The sequence below is a fragment of the Telopea speciosissima genome, chromosome 9, assembly GCF_018873765.1.
Source record: "Telopea speciosissima isolate NSW1024214 ecotype Mountain lineage chromosome 9, Tspe_v1, whole genome shotgun sequence".
Taxonomy (NCBI): Eukaryota; Viridiplantae; Streptophyta; class Magnoliopsida; order Proteales; family Proteaceae; genus Telopea; species Telopea speciosissima.
This window is the reverse complement of record NC_057924.1, coordinates 63683829-63701934: the sequence shown is the minus strand read 5'-3', so window position 1 is coordinate 63701934 and position 18106 is coordinate 63683829. Positions and strand designations below refer to the sequence as shown.

General features: G+C 37.9%; 1 protein-coding gene and 1 non-coding gene across 4 annotated transcripts in view; both read right to left on the bottom strand.

Annotated features, from left to right (window-relative positions):
- LOC122640337 overlaps positions 1 to 18106 on the bottom strand; it is a 37398-nt gene that overhangs the window by 6000 nt on the left and 13292 nt on the right. For 2 of the 3 annotated variants that reach the window (XM_043833497.1, XM_043833498.1), the window contains exons 8-9: positions 16570 to 16683; positions 16367 to 16456 (exon numbers count right to left, since the gene is read on the bottom strand). In XM_043833497.1, the coding sequence (XP_043689432.1) occupies positions 16367 to 16456; positions 16570 to 16683 (204 nt within the window). Of the gene's footprint in view, positions 1 to 16366; positions 16466 to 16569; positions 16684 to 18106 lie in introns of all 3 variants that reach the window. The other variant, XM_043833496.1, reaches the window with a different exon arrangement.
- On the bottom strand, positions 1414 to 1487 carry TRNAM-CAU. The gene has a single exon. It is a non-coding gene; the product is annotated as a tRNA-Met (tRNA).

The following is an 18106-nucleotide window of genomic DNA, read 5'->3' as shown; positions in this document are numbered from 1 at the left end:
TGCCTTTACACCCTTTTCCCTTCTTCTTCCTGCAAACCCACCAGATGGAAAAACTACAAATGCTGAGCACTCAAATTGTAATGCCACCAATGACAGGCTAAAACCACCCTACTCCACCAACAGGGTCAACAGAAACGCAGCAATCCCTGCCAAAGAAAAAAATAACCGCATCCAAAGGTGTCATGCTTCTGAAACACTCCCAATCAACCAAACTGCTGCGAACTTTTGAATTTGAACTGAACTGCTAAAGAGTTTCCACCCATAAAACCACTAAACTGGACTTGAAAACCACCCTCTCCAAACAAAACACAAACTTTAACCCCCCTAAAACCACCACAAATCCCCTAAAATATAACAATATTGACACGAACCCACATTGTCTCCTGAAATCTACGTGTCCTACAATAAATTACTTCTGAAAACGCCATAAGATGCAAAACCCATCTGCCAAAAGCAACTTGGAAAACTCAAAACGAAGGCAGTAATGGCACCTCTGTAAACAACCTGAAAACAGGTGGGGCATTGGGCTTAAACATACTCAATTCCTTCTAGAACTCATTAGTTCAGAGAATTATTAACAGTAGTATTACAAGTTACACCGCTACAAGCTCTGTCTGTCCAGCTAGGCCATGTGAAGGTTAGCCTAGCTTCTCCAGAGTTTTTTTTTTTTTTTTTTTTTAAGAAAAAATATTAATTCTAATCAATTACTCACCTGATCTTTATGACAAAGATCATTAAAAAAATACATAAAAAAAACAGATTTTATGATCCCACAAACATGGTTTTAGTACACAGTATAAGAACGGGTATCGGCAACCAGCAAAACCGATACGATACCAATACGGCATCGACCTGGATCAAATTATTTCGTGGATTGGATTTCACTTGATTGTCGACGGCTCCATTGTGTGTGCTCGGGGTAGAAGTTTTGTATAAATGTATCGCCGTGTTATTAAGTATTTTGATTTAAGTTCTTTTCTTTCTAAGAGGTGGAATAGAATAACCCGGTTGAAGCTTAATGATCATACGTCTATAATGCATTGTATGTCCCATAATAGGTCCCATTCTTCTACCCTTTCCCGGGAGTCGATGACTATTCATAGCTATTACCTTGACACCAAAGAAGAGTTCTACCCAATGCTTTATTTCTGTCCTAGTTGATCCTGATTCGACATTAGAAGTATATTGATTGTTCCCCAATAACCGAATACCTTTGTCTGTAAATACTGCATATTTGATTCCATCCAAAAATCCATTTTCTTCCCTATGAGTTCTAGTATCGATAAGAATTTTAGTTCTTATTGTTCATATGTTATGGTATGAATATACCATACCAATTCGTTATGTATGGATGATGAGATTCCATTGATACAGAGCCAATTCCAATACACTTATTAAACGTTCCCATTGGCGTGCATCCAGCAGGAATTGAACCTACGAATTTACCAATTATGAGTTGGGCGCTTTAACCATTCAGCCATGGATGCTTAACAGGGATCATCGTACATCGTGAATAACCAAATTCCAATTGAAATGAAATCTTTAGGAGGAATCAATGAAACAGGAATCAATGAAAGGACATCAATTCAAATCCTGGATCTTCGAATTGAGAGAGAGATCAGGAATTCTCACTATTTCTTAGATTCATGGACCAAATTTGATTCAGTGGCCTGCGTGGATGGGGTTGTAAAGGGTGGGAGCAGGTGGAGGAGAGTGGGGGTTGCGGCCTGCGTGGATATTGTTGCAGAGGGGTGGGAGCAGGTGGAGGAGAGTGGGGAATACGGCCTGCGTGGATGGGGTTGCAGTGGGGTGGGAGCAGGTGGGTTTGTAGGAGGAAGGAGGAGGTCAGCTAAGAGGAAGAGCACGTGGATGGGGTTGCAAGTGGGTGAGGGAGTAAGGGCATTTTAGTCACAACAAGTTTTTTACTAATACCATTAACAAACTGGGGCTAAGTGAAACCAAGTTTGAAAAGTAGGGGAGGTTTGAGTAATTGTCAGACATGCAGGGGAGGTTCGTTGAATTGTCAGAAAGGTCAGCCAAGTGTTGTAACATAAAATAAGGCTAAAGTTTCCTTTACAGCACGTTTAGGCCATAGTTCGAGAACTTGCAAGATCTTGACCGAGATCTCGTTTTTTCGGGAGGTCGAGTCGAGTTGGTATACGAGTTCAAAAAGTACCACAACTCAGTCGAGATCTCGCATGATCTTGACCCACACTCCTTTATATGAGTGTCAGGTCTCAAGAACTCGATGGGAAATCCTAGTATACAGAGTTACAAAAACCAATCTATGCAAACCTTGGTACATAGACACTAGAAACCAGGACAAACACTAGCACTTATTTATGCCTAATATCATTTACTTAAGATATTATTCATAAATAAGAAAATCCCCCCTATTTGAATCCAATAAAAATAGTTAAAAAACCAAATTCCAAAAGGAAAAAAAGACAACCCCCCCAGTTTAATAACAAAAACTGAATTTTCGGCGATAGGTACAATTTTCAACTTTCTAATGCTGGGTTTTTCTCAAATCTAAAAATTCCATAAATCTTAATATGGTAAAACATTGCTAAAAGCCAAAAGTGCAGTAAAATATTCATTTGTTTTGATGTCTAAACAAATATTTTCATTCAGAGTGATTTTGACAGCATTCACGCACACCAAATTAAGTTTGACCGATACATAACTCCTTCAATATAATCAGCTTTAAGCAATCAAGGACTTGTTGGAAAGTTTTCAAAACAAAGCTTAATTGTGCCATTATGTTTTGCTTGCTTTCTATTACTAAATTATGTGTAGAGTAGGGTATTTTAGTATGTTGCCGTATACCAACTTAGGGTCCGAAGTAAAACTCTCATTTAAAAACAAAGTCTAATAATGTCATTGTGTTTAAATGGCCTAAAATAGGCTGAATACTAAGTTTCAGACCCAAACTAGGTCTAAAATCCACCGAATTGAGGTTTCGAGTTTAAAAAAAAAAAATACACCAACTCAACCGAGATCTCAATTTTTCCCAGGATTGAGTTTTGAGTTTTAGTACCTTGGTTTAGGCAAGCTTGCCTACATGGGCCTAATTTTTTTTTTGGTGAATAAAAAATTATATTACCAAAGCCCAAGAAGGGCAAGAAGAAAGGGGAGGGGAATAAACAAGGGGGAAAAAGGGGGGATGGGGGAAGAAAGAAAACCCCAAGCCCAACTAGGAGGGGGAAGGGGTAGCAAAAGAACACTGTCTAAGCCCCAAGAATTTACAATATGCCTATTCTTTGGGGAGTCCAAAACCCTCTTGTGAGGGAGAAGCTGAATTTTAGAGGAGACATCTGAAGAGATGGCTTTCCAAATCAGATCGAAAGATCTAGATTTGGAGGTCCATCTCCTAAAGATCCTCTCCATCCAGATGTGATAGAGGGCGGCACCAAACACAAGCTTCCCTATAATGTCACAAATAGAGCTTCTGGAGAAGGTCATGACCATCCAGAGCCACTCTCTGGCAAAGGGGAGGGGGTTCTACATGGAACTAATTATTCCCACATCAAACCCTATTTAATTGTTATCCACTTCTCCCCATAATTTTGGTTCCTTTTTACTGTTAAAGGAACAATCTTTATCCTTTAGACTCCATCTGCTTAAAAGTAAAGCAACGAAATCTTTTTCCCCACCATCTTGCTCTTTAAAATGTTCCCAATCCATTAGACCAGTCTTTCCTGTTTGTCCCTCTACTTGTTTCTTTCCTTACACATTAATCCCCATCCCCACTTACATCTTCCCCGCGTATTATCAGTTACTCTCCATTTTCTAAGTTCCCTAGTTTTTTCTTCCAAGTCTCCTAGCACTCGTTCCAACACATGCATTACCTATGCAAGTTTTGAAACAAAAACCATTGGCATTGAAACAAAAAAAATTTTGATTTATTGACAGTTCCTTGAAACCTCCACGCATACTGAAATCTGTCAAGAGAGAAAAGGATTCCACCGCTAGTTGCCACTATCACTTATAGTCTTCACACTCTCTGTCCAACATCAATCTAAACCATGTGGCGGAAAGATTCTCAAATATAGGTACTTCGTTTCTGATACCATCCAGTCCTCCGTCAATGATGGTTCTAACACTTTCATTTGGCTAAATAATTGACCTCTAGTGTGTTTATCTTTAAATGGTGATAGAATCAAGTGTGATACTAGCTCTGATAGGCTTGCCAAGGTGTCTTCCATCTTACATGAAGGATTTTGGCTTCCTAGCCCCAGTAATTCCCTTCATCTCATTAATGTTTGCAGTAAGCTTTCTTGTATCGAACCAGATTCAACACTTTTTTATCCTAAATATCATTTAATTAACTGCTTTTACATTCGTTATGTCAAATATCATTTACTTAAGAAATTATTCATAAATAATCATATACCCCCTATTTGAATCCGATAAAAATAGTTGAGCAAAAAAATAAAATTCCAAAAGAATAAAAAGTCAAGCCCCCTCCCCCCTGGTTCAAGAACAAAAACTTGATTTCGACAGTAAGTAGAAATTTTATACCATCAAATGCTGGGACTTTTTTCAAATCTAAAAATTATATAAATCTTATTTATACTAAAACATCACTAAAAACAAAAGAGCGGTAAACTAATTTTTTGTTTTGATGTCTAAAAATTTATTTCCATTCAAGGCGCTTTTCAACAACATACGAGCACACCAAATAAGGTCTGAACGAACTCCATCAATATAAATCAGATTTAAGAAATATTTGATTTATTGGAAAGTTGGTTTTGTGCTCAACCCAATACAAAAAGTCTCATCTAAAAATAAAATCATTTGACCAGTCAAACTTATAAGAGAAGAAGAACATTTCTCTAAATTGAGAGGAGATTAATTACATATACATAAAATCATATTTTCCAAGAACAATATAAACCAAATGTAAGACTAGGTATACCAGAACACTCATCATTTCCAAGAACATTATAAACCAAATGTATGTTTTGATTGTTTCAAACTTTCAATAGCTTGCTTCTTCAATTCTGCTCTCTTCTAGTTCTATGTTGATTTTTTATGATATAAGGTATATAGTGTGGCATACTAAATAAAGTCAGATAAGAGGGGGGATATAAAAAAAAAATTAACACTTGGTGCCTTCTCACCCTAACAACTATGGGTCTAAGAGTAGTGGGGACCTCGCTCAATGATTTGCAAAATAGTCCAAAAAAATTCTCTTGTTCTACTTGGAGTTTGGTGAGATCTAGAACCCCTAGAGTTCCCTGGTTTAGGATGGTTTAGTTTAACTCTTTCATCCCTAGAATTAGCTTCATAGTTTAGAGAATGTTCTTAATGTCCAACGTGCTTCCTACCCATGAGTTTCTCCTTAAAAGAAATTTGAAAATTCTAAATTGCTATCTTTGTTGGACAGCGAGGTAAAGTGTTGACCATTTAATTTTCTTTTTCCTATCCTTTCTCCAATTCAGGTTGGAATGGTATTCTTACAAAATGTTGGCCCAATCCTAAAGGTATCCTCACCTTCGACAAACAATTGAAGCAGATCTTGAAAACATTTAAAGGTAAATCATTGTGTGACTATCTTGGTATGTTGCCTTTTCATGTTGTGATTCATCATTATTTGGTGGTAAAGAAAAAAAAGAAAATCATCAACTTCATTGCTTTCTATTGAGAAATTTTGGAAAGATATTATTTTCGATGTCAGAAATAGAATTATACAATTGTTTACTGTGCCCTAGCACTGTTAGAACTACGCATCTTGCCTTATCTTGGGATCTTCCTCTTGGACCCCCTGATTTGGATGTATCCCCCTTTGAGTTGTTTTCCCGCCCACTGAATTTTGTTGTATCCTCCTTTAAGTTGTTTTCTTCCTTACCCTGTATTTGTTGTATCCTCCGTCGAATTGTTTCTTCCCCTTGGTATTTTTATGTATCATCCTTTTGATGGATGTTTTTCTTTCGCAGAGGTCTCTCTCCTTGCCTAAGCCTATTGCCTTCTGTATTTGTTCTCTTTTTCTTTCTTTAATATATTTACATTTACACCCCCAAAAAAAATGTTAGGTCTAGTCATAGTAACATAAGTTTGTTAGTCCATCATTTGTATTGATTCTTATAAGTCATTATTACCATAGGCTTCAAGTTTTTGATGAGGACCCATAAGTATATTAACAGGTTTAGAAACAACATAAAAGGGCGTACCAAATGCACAAGGCTCCCGCCACCACAGGGTTGCAAAGAGTCATAAAGTACGCAGCCTTACCCTACTTTTGCAGCGGGAATGTTTCTAGACTCAAACCTGTGAGGGAGAGTCATAATGTACATAGCCTTACCCCTGCTTTCGGAGAGAGGCGGTTTCCAGACTCGAACCCATGACCACTTGGTAACAAGGAAGCAACCTTCTCGTTGCACCATGGCCCACCCTCTGTGCAACGTTAAGGTTTAGAACCTAACATGCCAGTCTCAAATATAAGATATAGAGCATACTTCCAGTGAAACAGATTGATACCCTTTTTACTCCAAACAACCTCAATTCCCAGAAAATATCAAAGAGAACAGAAGTTCATAGTAAATGTTGTTGCAAGTAGGTCTTGACACCTTCAACAACAAACAAATTATTCCCAGAGATAGTAATACCATCAACATAAATAACTAAAACTTTCCCTTGGGAAACTTGACAATGAACAACACAAAGTGATCTAAATATCACTATAAGAACCCATAGTGAGCAACCACCTTGATAAATTTATCAAACCAAGCTCACGAGCATTGCATTAGGTCATAAATAGCCTTGTGAAGCTACCATACTCCATAGACATTCTCCCTTGTACAAAATACACCAGAGATTGCTCCATATAAACCACTTCAAGTGAGTCACCATATAAGAAAGAATTTTTAATGTCAAGCTCAAATAGGGGTGAGTTAAGATTATCGCCAAACAAATGACGAGACGAACAGAATTAAGACGGACAACAGGTAGAGAGATCTCAAAATAATCACCACCATATGTCCTGAGTATAACATTAAGCAACCAAATGAGCCTTGAGCTAACAACACTTCACAAGCTCCTTACCTAGAGGCAAGTCAACTGAAGACCATGTCTAGCACTTACGAAGAGCATCCATTTCCACATCTATACCTACTTCCTACCTAGGATGAGTTAATGCCTCATGAAAAGTTTGGGGATAGAATATTTGAGACAGAGACATAGCAGAGGTATAGAGTTAAGAGGGGAAATCGGGAATAGAAAGAAAGTTAGCAATAGGATAAGAGAAGGGTTTTCTGACTGCAAGAACGTGAACCTTTCCGTGGAGCGACAAGGAACTCAATGATATTGCAAGAAAGAAACTTAGAAGCAAATGTGTTAGAAGATGATATAAAGCTAGCAGTGCATTACGCTCTCGAACAGCGTCTGTAGACTTGAAGAGGTGCAGGATGAGAAGATTATGGAGTATCTATGAAAGCAATTAGTGTAGGAATGGGAGAAACACAAGACAAAGAACCAACCGAGTTATTTCGTAAGAAGATTAATAACATTAAAACATTAGAATGTTAATACATTACAATTATATTTTATTTATGTCATATTTATCTTATATGTATATTCTAACTGATAGATGTTATGCGGCGAAGAAGGATTAATGTTGCATGCATTCAAGAAACACGATGGAAGGGTCACAAAGCCAAGGCTTTAGATGACTTCAAACTATGGTACTTGGGAGACGAAAGTGGGAGGGGTGGAGTGGGCATAGTGGTGGACAAAGACCTGAAGAACGAAGTAGTGGATGTTAAAAGATTTGGAGTTAGGATCATATCTGTAAGGCTGGTGCAAGACAACGAGGTTATCAACATAGTTAGCACGTACGCACCCCAGGCAGGTTTGGATGAGAGTGTTAAAATACAATTTTGGAAACACATGGATGGATTAACGCAAAGTTTTGGTCCGGCAGAGAAAATTATTATCGGAGGTGACCTTAACGGACATGTGGGCAGAGATCGTAGAGGCTATGAAGAGGTTCACGGAAGAGACGGAGTTGGAGAAAGGAATGATGAGGGGATCTCAGTATTAGACTTTGCAATAGCGTTTGACTTGTGCATTGCAAATACCTTCTTTAAAAAGAGACAAACATTTACTTACCGACAAGAGTGGACAACATGCAAGCCAAATAGATTTTTTCCTAACTAGAAGGTCTGCCAGACTCTTATGTAAGGACTGTAAGGTTATTCCAAGAGAGAGCTTAACCACTCAACATAGATTGATGGTCTTGGATATGCACCTTAGTACGAGGCAACATAAGAAGGCAAAACAGACTTGCCCTAAGATAAGATGGGGGCAACTACATGGAGGTCTCCTAGAATCATTTACCGGTAAAGTAGCTCTACAAGGAAAGTGGGATTTTGAGGGAGATACCAATGATATGTGGACTGAGATAACGATTTGTATTAAGAAGGTTGCAAAAGAAGTCCTAGGGATCTCAAAAGGTATGTGTCTGGCCCCTAGACAGACTTGATGGTGGAATGACGAGGTACAAGTAGCCATTAAGATCAAAAAAGCTTGTTTTAAGACCTGGCAAAGGACTAACGAGGCTGAGGATAAGGTGAGATATTATGCGGCCAGAAAAGAAGCTCAAAAGATTGTGGGGCAAGCAAGAGCGAAGAAATATGATGAACTGTATGATAAACTTAATACAAAGGAAGGGGGAAATGCAATTTATCGGATCGTCAAAATAAGAGAAAGGAAGAGCAGAGATTTGGACCATGTTAAATGCATAAAGAGTGAGGATGGTAGAGTACTAATACGAGATGAGGACATTATGGAGAGATGGGGTGAATACTTTTACAACCTACTAAATGGAGCTATTTTGCCTGATAGGATGGATTTAGAAGTGGAGAGAAATAGTCTTGTAGCCAACACACGAAATGGACATCTACAACTAATTGGCGAAGCCGAAGTTAAAGAGGCCCTACGAAAGATGAAGGTAGGTAAAACACCGGGACCGGATGAGATCCCAATTGAAGTGTGGAAGAGCTTAGGAGCACGGGGGATATCTTGGCTAACCAAGTTGTTTAACAAGATTTTGAGTACAAAGAAGATGCTAGATGAGTGGAGGAGAAGCATTGTAGTTCCGATTTCTAAGAATAAAGGTGATATCCAGAACTGCAATAATTATAGAGGCATAAAACTAATGAGTCATACTATGAAGCTTTGGGAAAAAATCATTGAAGCACACTTAAGAAGACAAACTGATATATCGGAGAACCAATTTGGCTTTATGCCAGGGAGATCCACGACAAAAGCTATTTACCTTTTAAGGAGACTTATGGAAATATTTAGAGCCTTTAAAAAGAATCTCCATATGATCTTTATCGACTTAGAAAAGGCCTATGATAGAGTCCCTAGAGAGCTCATTTGGCAGGTCCTAGGGAAGAGAACGAGCTCAAGTAACCATATGGACATAGTCAAAGACATATACGAGTGTAGTGACGAGTGTCAAAACTGCAGAGGGCCAAAGTAGTGAATTTCCTATTACAATTGGATTACACCAAGGATCAGCTTTAAGCCTCTTTTTTGTTTGCACTCATCATGGATGAGTTAACTAGACACATCCAAGATGAGGTCCCTTGGTGTATGCTTTGCAGATGATATTGTTTTGATAGATGAGACAGTGGAAGGGATTAATGCAAAGTTGGAGTTATGGAGATTAAGCTTGGAATCACGAGGTTTTAAGATAAGCAGAACAAAGACAGAGTATATGATGCGTAACTTCAGTCAAACTAGGAGAAGTGATGAAGTGGTGAAACTTGAGGAGCGACAGCTACCACAAAGTGAGTGCTTTAGATACCTAGGGTCAACTATTAACAAAGAGGGTGATATAGAAGATGATGTTTCCCACAGAATTAAAGTAGGATGGATGAAGTGGAGAAGTGCATCGGGAGTGTTATGCGACAAATGCATGGCTATTAAGCTTAAAGGGAAATTCTACAGGACGGTAATAAGACCACCCGTGACTTATGGAGCAGAATGTTGGGTGGTTAAAAAGAGTAACATAGATAAGATGAGTGTAGTGGAGATGAAGATGTTGAGGAGGATGTGTGGCAAGACCAAGAGAGATAGAGTAAGGAATACTTGTATTAGAACCAAATTGGGAGTTGCACCAATCCAAGACAAGCTTCTTGAGAGTCGCTTGAGGTGGTATGGTCATGTCCAACGGAGACCTTTGGATGCACCGGTAAGAAAGAGTGACCAGATTCAGTTTGACAGAGCTAAAAGAAGTAGGGGCAGGCCTAAAATGACTATTAGAGAAGTGGTAAGAAAGGATATGCATGTCGTAGGGCTCGATCCTAGTATGCCCGCAAATAGAGTTGTTTGGAAGACAAAGATCCGTGCAGCTGACCCCTTGTAGGGGAATGTACCTGAGATGCTGCTTTGACTCCTGCTTTGACTTTTTCCTTTTCTATTTTCTATTCTTCTTCCTTTTACTTCTTTTACGTCCTTCTCCTTCCTTGTACTTCTCTTATTTCTTTTACTATCATAACCCCAATCGGATCCATGTAGCCGACCCCATTTAGTTGGGATAAGGTTATGGTTGTTGTTGTTGTTGTCGTACATTCTAAAGTTTTAATGTTATTAATCTTCTTACGAAATAACATACTTACAATATTTTGTGCCTAAAACTTTTAACAAAGCCAAATAATATATGGTGTACTTTTAATGAAAGTATCACCGAAACTAACAAATTATTGATGAGAGACAAGGTCATAACAACAATAACCTTTTTGGGTACAACAACTCAGCCTTATACCAAATAAATGGTGTCGGCTACATGGACCCTTGCCCTCCAATCACTATTCAAGGTCATACTTGATCAGCATTTCTCCCCAGGTAATTTGAAGTCTACCCCTAGCTCTTTCAGTTCCTTCAATCTGAATCAAATCACCTCTCTATACTGGAGCATCAAAAGGCCTCTGTTGAACATAGCCATGCCACATCAAACATCTCTAATATACTTTATCCTTCCAAACATTTTGCAACATACATCATAGCCGGTCATATAAATGCATAGCACTTACAGATTTTATAATAGAACTGGGGCAAGCTGGTACCCTGGTTTCGCCATTAATCCATTTCAAGATCCCCGTCTCCGTTACACTGAGTTTATCCATATGATTCTTCTTAACTGCCAAACATTCTGCACCATACATCACAGCCGATCATATAAATATCCTATAAAATTTTCATTTGTTTTAAAGGAATATGACAATTACACAACACTTTGGACGAACCTCCCCACTTCATCCATCCTATTTTAATTCTTTATGAAACATCCTCCTCTATATCACCTTCTTTATTTATGATTGAGCCCAAATACCAAAAATAATCACTTTGTGGAATCTCCCTCAATAATTTTCACCACCTCATTATCCTTCCGTAACTAAAGTTACACACCATATAATTTGTCTTCGTTCTACCTATCTTGAAACCTTTTAATTCCCTTTTTTTATCTAATCCACCAAAACATTATCAACAGCAAAAAAGCATACACTAAAGAATCTCATCTTGAATGTCTCTGGTTAAATCATCCATGACAAGCACAAATTAATAAGGGCTTAAAGCTAATCCTTGATGTAACCCAATTGTAATTGGGAATTCACTACCTTGAATCCTCAAAGTTATTACAATAGTCACCACACTATGATACATATCTTTAATTATGTCTACATATATACTCGAAACAATGCTCTAGTACTTGCCAGATTTAACTCTCTGGACCAACTGTACTCAATGCAGGCCGTGCACGAAAACTAGGTTAATAAAGACCATATAGACAATTTATCAATCCCAGAACAAAGATCATTAACAAACCAAATGCAGCCAAAAACCAGGGCTGGTAGAGCAAATAACAAAGTTGGAAAAAAAATTGAAAAAAGGGATTGGCTTTGAAAAACCGAAAAAGGAATGTGATAAATAAGATAACAGGCAGTTGAAACAGCACTCGCACAAGCCAACATACACAAGACTCGGCATGTGACACCATCACGTGGCACCAAGGGGGCACAACAACAGATAACACAAACCCCTCGCATTTAACAAGGACCGAACACCCGAACTCCTACCCCTGATATCATGCAACTAAAACAAACCAGATATAACCAGCAATGAACTGTATAAGAAGATGAAGAGAAAAGAAGAGAGGAGAAGGGTTAGCCAACTGATAGAAAGAGACCAATCCAATCGATAGCCAAGACTCCTAGCTTGTGTGTATTTACACATAAGCTCAAAATAAGAAGTAACAAAATATAAACTACCCCCTACGAATAAGCTGTACTGTTACTACTGATTAAACTTTATATGTGCACTACAATATGAGACTGAAGATGCAGTTCATATACATGGGTATGGACAATGACAACAACCCAACAATTGAGCTCACCAACATCTTCAAGAACAATCAGAACAAGAAAATTCCCTATACGAATGAGTGAAGGAGGTGCCCTTGTACTGGATGAGCCTGGGGGTAGGCCTAAATCCGAGAACGGACAGCAAATGGTTGTCGAGGTCAACACGTTTATGTCATGCAAGGTCTAGGTTCACACAAAGTCAACACGGCCTTCAAAATACAAACCTACTAACCTAGCTTGGTAGATGATAAGGGAAAGATCAATTAATCTATATCCACTCACACTTAGTAGTGATATCCAGGAAGGAGGGGAATGAAAATTATGAGCAGACCGATGAGTCCATTAGATTCACAGGGGAGACTCGGTTAGACCATGTCCGCAAGATGCCCACCATGGTACACATGCCCCTCATAGCGACTACTTGAGAGGTCTGCGCCAGTAGTTCAGACCATCTCAAGATGAGATAGCATGGATGTAGACATTACGAGCGTGTTACGTACTCTTGGAAGCTTGGGTCATGAAGAGGGTAGTCGACATTATGGATGCAACGGCATCCACAGTCCTTTGCCCAAGATAGCTCGAATTTTGATTATAGTGAATAGTGGATATGGTAGCATGGCCAATATAGTTGCAGCTCTTCATTTCTCAATCACAAAGTGAGTGTCTTTATTGTAGAGAATCCTCTCATGCCTGGCTCCCAACCATAGAAGCCCACTACACCAAGCAATTACAAAGGGTCAACATATGCACCTACACAGCTTGATAATCTTTACCCTAGATTGGGTTATCATGCACATAGAACTAAAACTCCTGAGATCTCAGTTTTTCAAGACCTCCAAACGAGATCCCATGCGATACGAAAAAGTACTCCAACTCGAACGAGATCTCACCGATCTATACCCAAACTCCTTTATATGAGTGCTAGATCTGGAAACCTTGGTATACAGACACCTATCTATGCAAACCCTGGTATACAAACACTTATTTATGCCAGAAACCAGGAGACACTTATTTATGCCTAATATTTGTTAAGTAAATGTTTTAAGATTTGTATTTCATTTACTTGAAATATTATTCATAAATAAGCAAATACCCCCTATTTGAATCCAATAAAAATAGTTAAAAAATCAAATTCCAAAAGGAAAAAAGTCAACCCCCCAACTCAAGAACAAAAACTGGATTTTCGACGGTAGGTGTAATTTTCAACTTTCTAATGCTGGGGTTTTTATCAAATCTAAAAATTCTATATATCTTCTTTTTTTTGGGGGGGGGGGAATAAAAAATTTCATTACCAAAGAAGGAAAAATATAGAGAGCCCCAAAGGGGGGAAAGAAATAGAGCAAAGTAAAAACAGCCAGCCAAACCAAAGGCTAAGGGGCTGGAGCAACAGAAGATACATTAGAGAGACCCCAGGAATCAACAATGAGCCTGCTCCTTAGAGAGTCTAAACAAAAGGAGGGGGAGAGCAAGTGATAACTTTGCTTTAATTTCCAAAGAAATGGAATCCTAAATCATCTGGTACCGGGTTTGATGGACACACATATTCAACACTACACAGCTTGGGCAAATAAACATTGAAGCAAAATATGATCGATGGATTTTGAGGAAACACCACAACTATGACAAGAGGGGTCTATAGGAACGTTTCGGTGGTGGAGAGCTTCCCTTGAGGTCAACCCTTTGGCGCATATTCGCCATATGAAGTTCTATATCTTGGGAAGGGTCAGCCTTGCCCAGATGCGCTTCCACACAACGTTGTGAACTTGAGACCAACTCGGTGTATGGGAAGATGACACTTTATCAATCATATGGTCTGTGGACATATTAGATAGAAGATGATAAGCTGACTGAACTGAATAAACCCCGTTACTGGATGCTCCCCAAACTAGCTTGTCAGATTGGGGGAAAAGGCGAAGCTGCCAAAAAAATATTTTCATTCAAAGCGATTTTGACAGCATTGGCGCACACCAAAGTTTAATCTGTACATAACTCGTTCAATATAAATCAGATTTAAACAATCTTGGATTTGTTGGAAAGCTTTCTACCACCGAAAATCCAGTTTTTGTTATTGAACTGGGGGGTCGACTTTTTTTCCTTCTGGATGGATTTGATTTTTAACTATTTTTATTGGATTCAAATAGGGGGTATTTGCTTATTTATATCTTAAGTAAATGAAATACAAATAACATTTATTTAAATGATATATTGATATTAGCCATAAATAATATTTGTCTTGTATCTATCCTGGTTTTTGGCATAAGTGTCTGTCCTGGTTTCCTACTAACCAAAACTCCTATTCGGACTTTGTTTTTTGCAACATCTGAAAGTGCCATTGTGTTTAAATGGGCCTAAACTAGGCTGAGTACAAAGTTTCAAACCCAAACTAGATCTAAAACCCACCGAAACCAGCCTTTGATTTGAAAAAAAAAAAAATACACCAACTCGACCTAGATCTAGCGAGATCTCGAGCCAAATCGGTTTTTTCCAAGGTCACCTGGTCGAGTTCTGAGTTTTAGTTCCTTGATCTTGCATATCCTGATGATTACACCTATAGAATTGTTGTCATGTACTTCAAGCGCATCTTCCAACAAAGTCCAGCAAAAGATGACATGGCCAGCATTTTTCATCGAGTCCGAGAAAAGGTTCCATTACTCCCAAGATCAGCCTAGTGATTTTGACCTTCCCCAAAATAGCATGTGGTATTGACTAGGGTTGTAAAATTGTAATGCATTGTACTAAGGGTCTATGATGACACTTTTCGACAATGTCTTATGGATTTGTGTACCAATTGTAACATTAAATGGTCTAAACTTTGATAAATGTGGAATGCTTTCAAGTTTTAAACGTTATACATTCTTAATGCTTATTCACCCAATAAAAATGTTTATTTCAATTATTCAAATTTATGTTGTGTGGTCTATGCTTAGATTATATGTAGAATAGGTTATAAAAGAGAAAGAATACAGTAGGTTTTACTATACTTTTTACCCAAAAAAAATACTATACACTAAATACATAGGGTCTGAAGCCAAACTACCACTTTGGTTTTTTTTTTCTAAATAATGGTTCAAGCATCTATGATCATGCTTAAATAGGCACTCCCTGAAATTTCAAAGAAAAACATTTCAGTTTAAGGCCTGGCTGAAATGGCTGCTTCATCGAAATTTCGAATCTTAACAAAAAGTAAGCAAGAAACTGATAATAACAATATAATACAATATCACAAAAGAAAATGCAGGGAAATCAAAACTTCTTTTTTGCTCACATATTAAATGATTTTTAACAATTTAGATTTTTGGTAGGAACTTTCATATAATATTTAGATAAAATAATAGTCCATATGGTAAGTTAGGCCAATGGACTGTGTAACATGTATTTTTGCTCATAAAAAGACATTATGCAATGTATTCTATGTTATTTACAGCAATTTAGAATGTTATTGACAAAATAGTGCACCAGGCATTACATTTTGGAATTCTAAAAAAAAAAAAAAATTAGACAGTTTTTTATGCATTTAACCATTCATAAATGTCAAATTTATGCTTAAAATAGTAGTTCATAGAGTTGCAAAGCACAATTCTAAGTAATATCATGTTTCGTCCTTGAAGGAACCATTCTCTGCATGGAAGCGCAAGGGCCATGCACATGCGGCAGCCAATGAGAGCGCGTGCTGGGACATTCGGAGGAGGAAAATCCGCCATTCATGGGAGCGGGGTGGACATTTCCGCCTCCCAATGTGTCTGGGAGTGGCCCTGCGTCCCCTGCAGGGAACTTTTCTCCTCGTCCTTATTACAACAATGGAAATGGAATATCTCGACTTCAGAAGGGGTCAAGATCAGCCAATAGAACTTTAATTCAATGTCCAGAACGCCTTCACCCAACAACCAACACAAGATAACAATTAATGGCATGCCTACCTGTCAATTAATCTATCCCACCATTCATCTTTAAATTTGTTTATTTAAGGAAAAATAAGACCGTCTTATTTGTACCTCTAGCATATTTTCTGCAAGAAAGATACTGGGTCCTGTACAATTTGTACCACGTGAAACATCATGCTGAAGGATCCTAAGCTTCCCTTCCTGCAACAACTTACAGAAAATAGACTGTAAATCAAGGCAAAATATATTGTATACATGTATACACCCACACAAATATGTGCCTGTAACATAATTTCCAATTCTAAGTTGTTCACCTTAGTTCCATAAACAAGTCCTCCTCCAACCAAAGGATGAAAACATGCTACATTGACCTCATCTTCTGCACTAGGAAGCACTCTGACAAGCTCCATATCTGAAACTCTGTATACCTGGAAAGGAAACAGTCATGGAAAAATGTAAATACCAATATATATTGTTGTATTTTAACAATGGGTATATTTTCTAAACCCAATAAAGAACTTACATGACAGTTCAAGCTATGCCAAACAATTCCAAATGTTTGATATTATAAACCAATGCACAACTTCTCACAAACAAATTGGAAACTTATAAACCAATATCATAATAGATTAGGTTGTATTTAATTCTTAAAGAAGAAGTTCAATTGGAAAGTATTTAAAACAGAACACACTTCCAATCCTCTATATAACACAACATTACTGCAATGCCCTCAAAGTCAATTAATCATGGCTGGTATAGATATTAACCGATATACAATATGCAAATACAGTGACATTGGTATTCATTGCCAGAGTCCCTATCAAGCTCAGATATAGATCTCACCGTAGCTGTGTCATAACAAACTTCCACAATGTAGTATGTCATACTCTAATTATAAGATAACATAGAAATTTTCTGTGGTGATACTGATCTGGTTCAAGGAGGGACATGTAATGTCGCACTCATTTCCTAGCCAATTTTCTTAATGGACAGATAAACAACATGTTTTTTTTTGCAATCTCTAATGCAGATCGAACAGGAGATCAGTTGGTGGTGGGCTAAAAAAAGAGGAGAAGAAGAAGAATTTTTTAAATACGTGTATATAATATATTTTGTTACATATACTTTCACTAAAAAATAAAACCAAACAAAACATCATGCTTTGGTTTTCTTTTTCCTTCCTAGCAGAATACTGTATCACTACCGCATCAAATTCACAAAGTTAACCTGCCTCAACGCATAATCAAGGACAAACAACTCTTGTTTGGACTAATCATTGGGTAATACAACACACTCCCTTGGCTTAAGAATGAAGCATTCACTTGATGAGCCAAATGGATGATGTGACTCATTAAACAAGTAAACCTCTAAAAATAATCGTTTTCTTCCCTACGAAAACCAACAATACTCCGATAAAGGTAAATAAATAAGGGATGGCAATAGGGTTGGGAGTGGCGGAGTGTAGCCAATACAGGACCCCTAACAACACCACACCCTATGAAGAATGCATAGCACTTACAGATTTTACAACAGAACTGGGGCTGGCTGAAAAACCCTGGTTTTTCTAAAACTGGGACCCAACCAAGACCCCATCTTGGATAGTTGGATGTACCAGATGATGTGGCCCATAGTGACTCGCTGATGACACAGCATCTTTGTCAAGGATCTATATCATTTGATCTACTTTAATAACCATAAGATCGGAATTTGACTCATCACAAGATTAACTTAACATACCAGTTAGTTTTGGAAATTTCTCAGCATGTTTTTACGATTTCATCACTTATTTATACCATAGTTGTCACGTCGTCACGGTGATCCAAGTCAGTGGAGGGGTGTCATGTCGATATA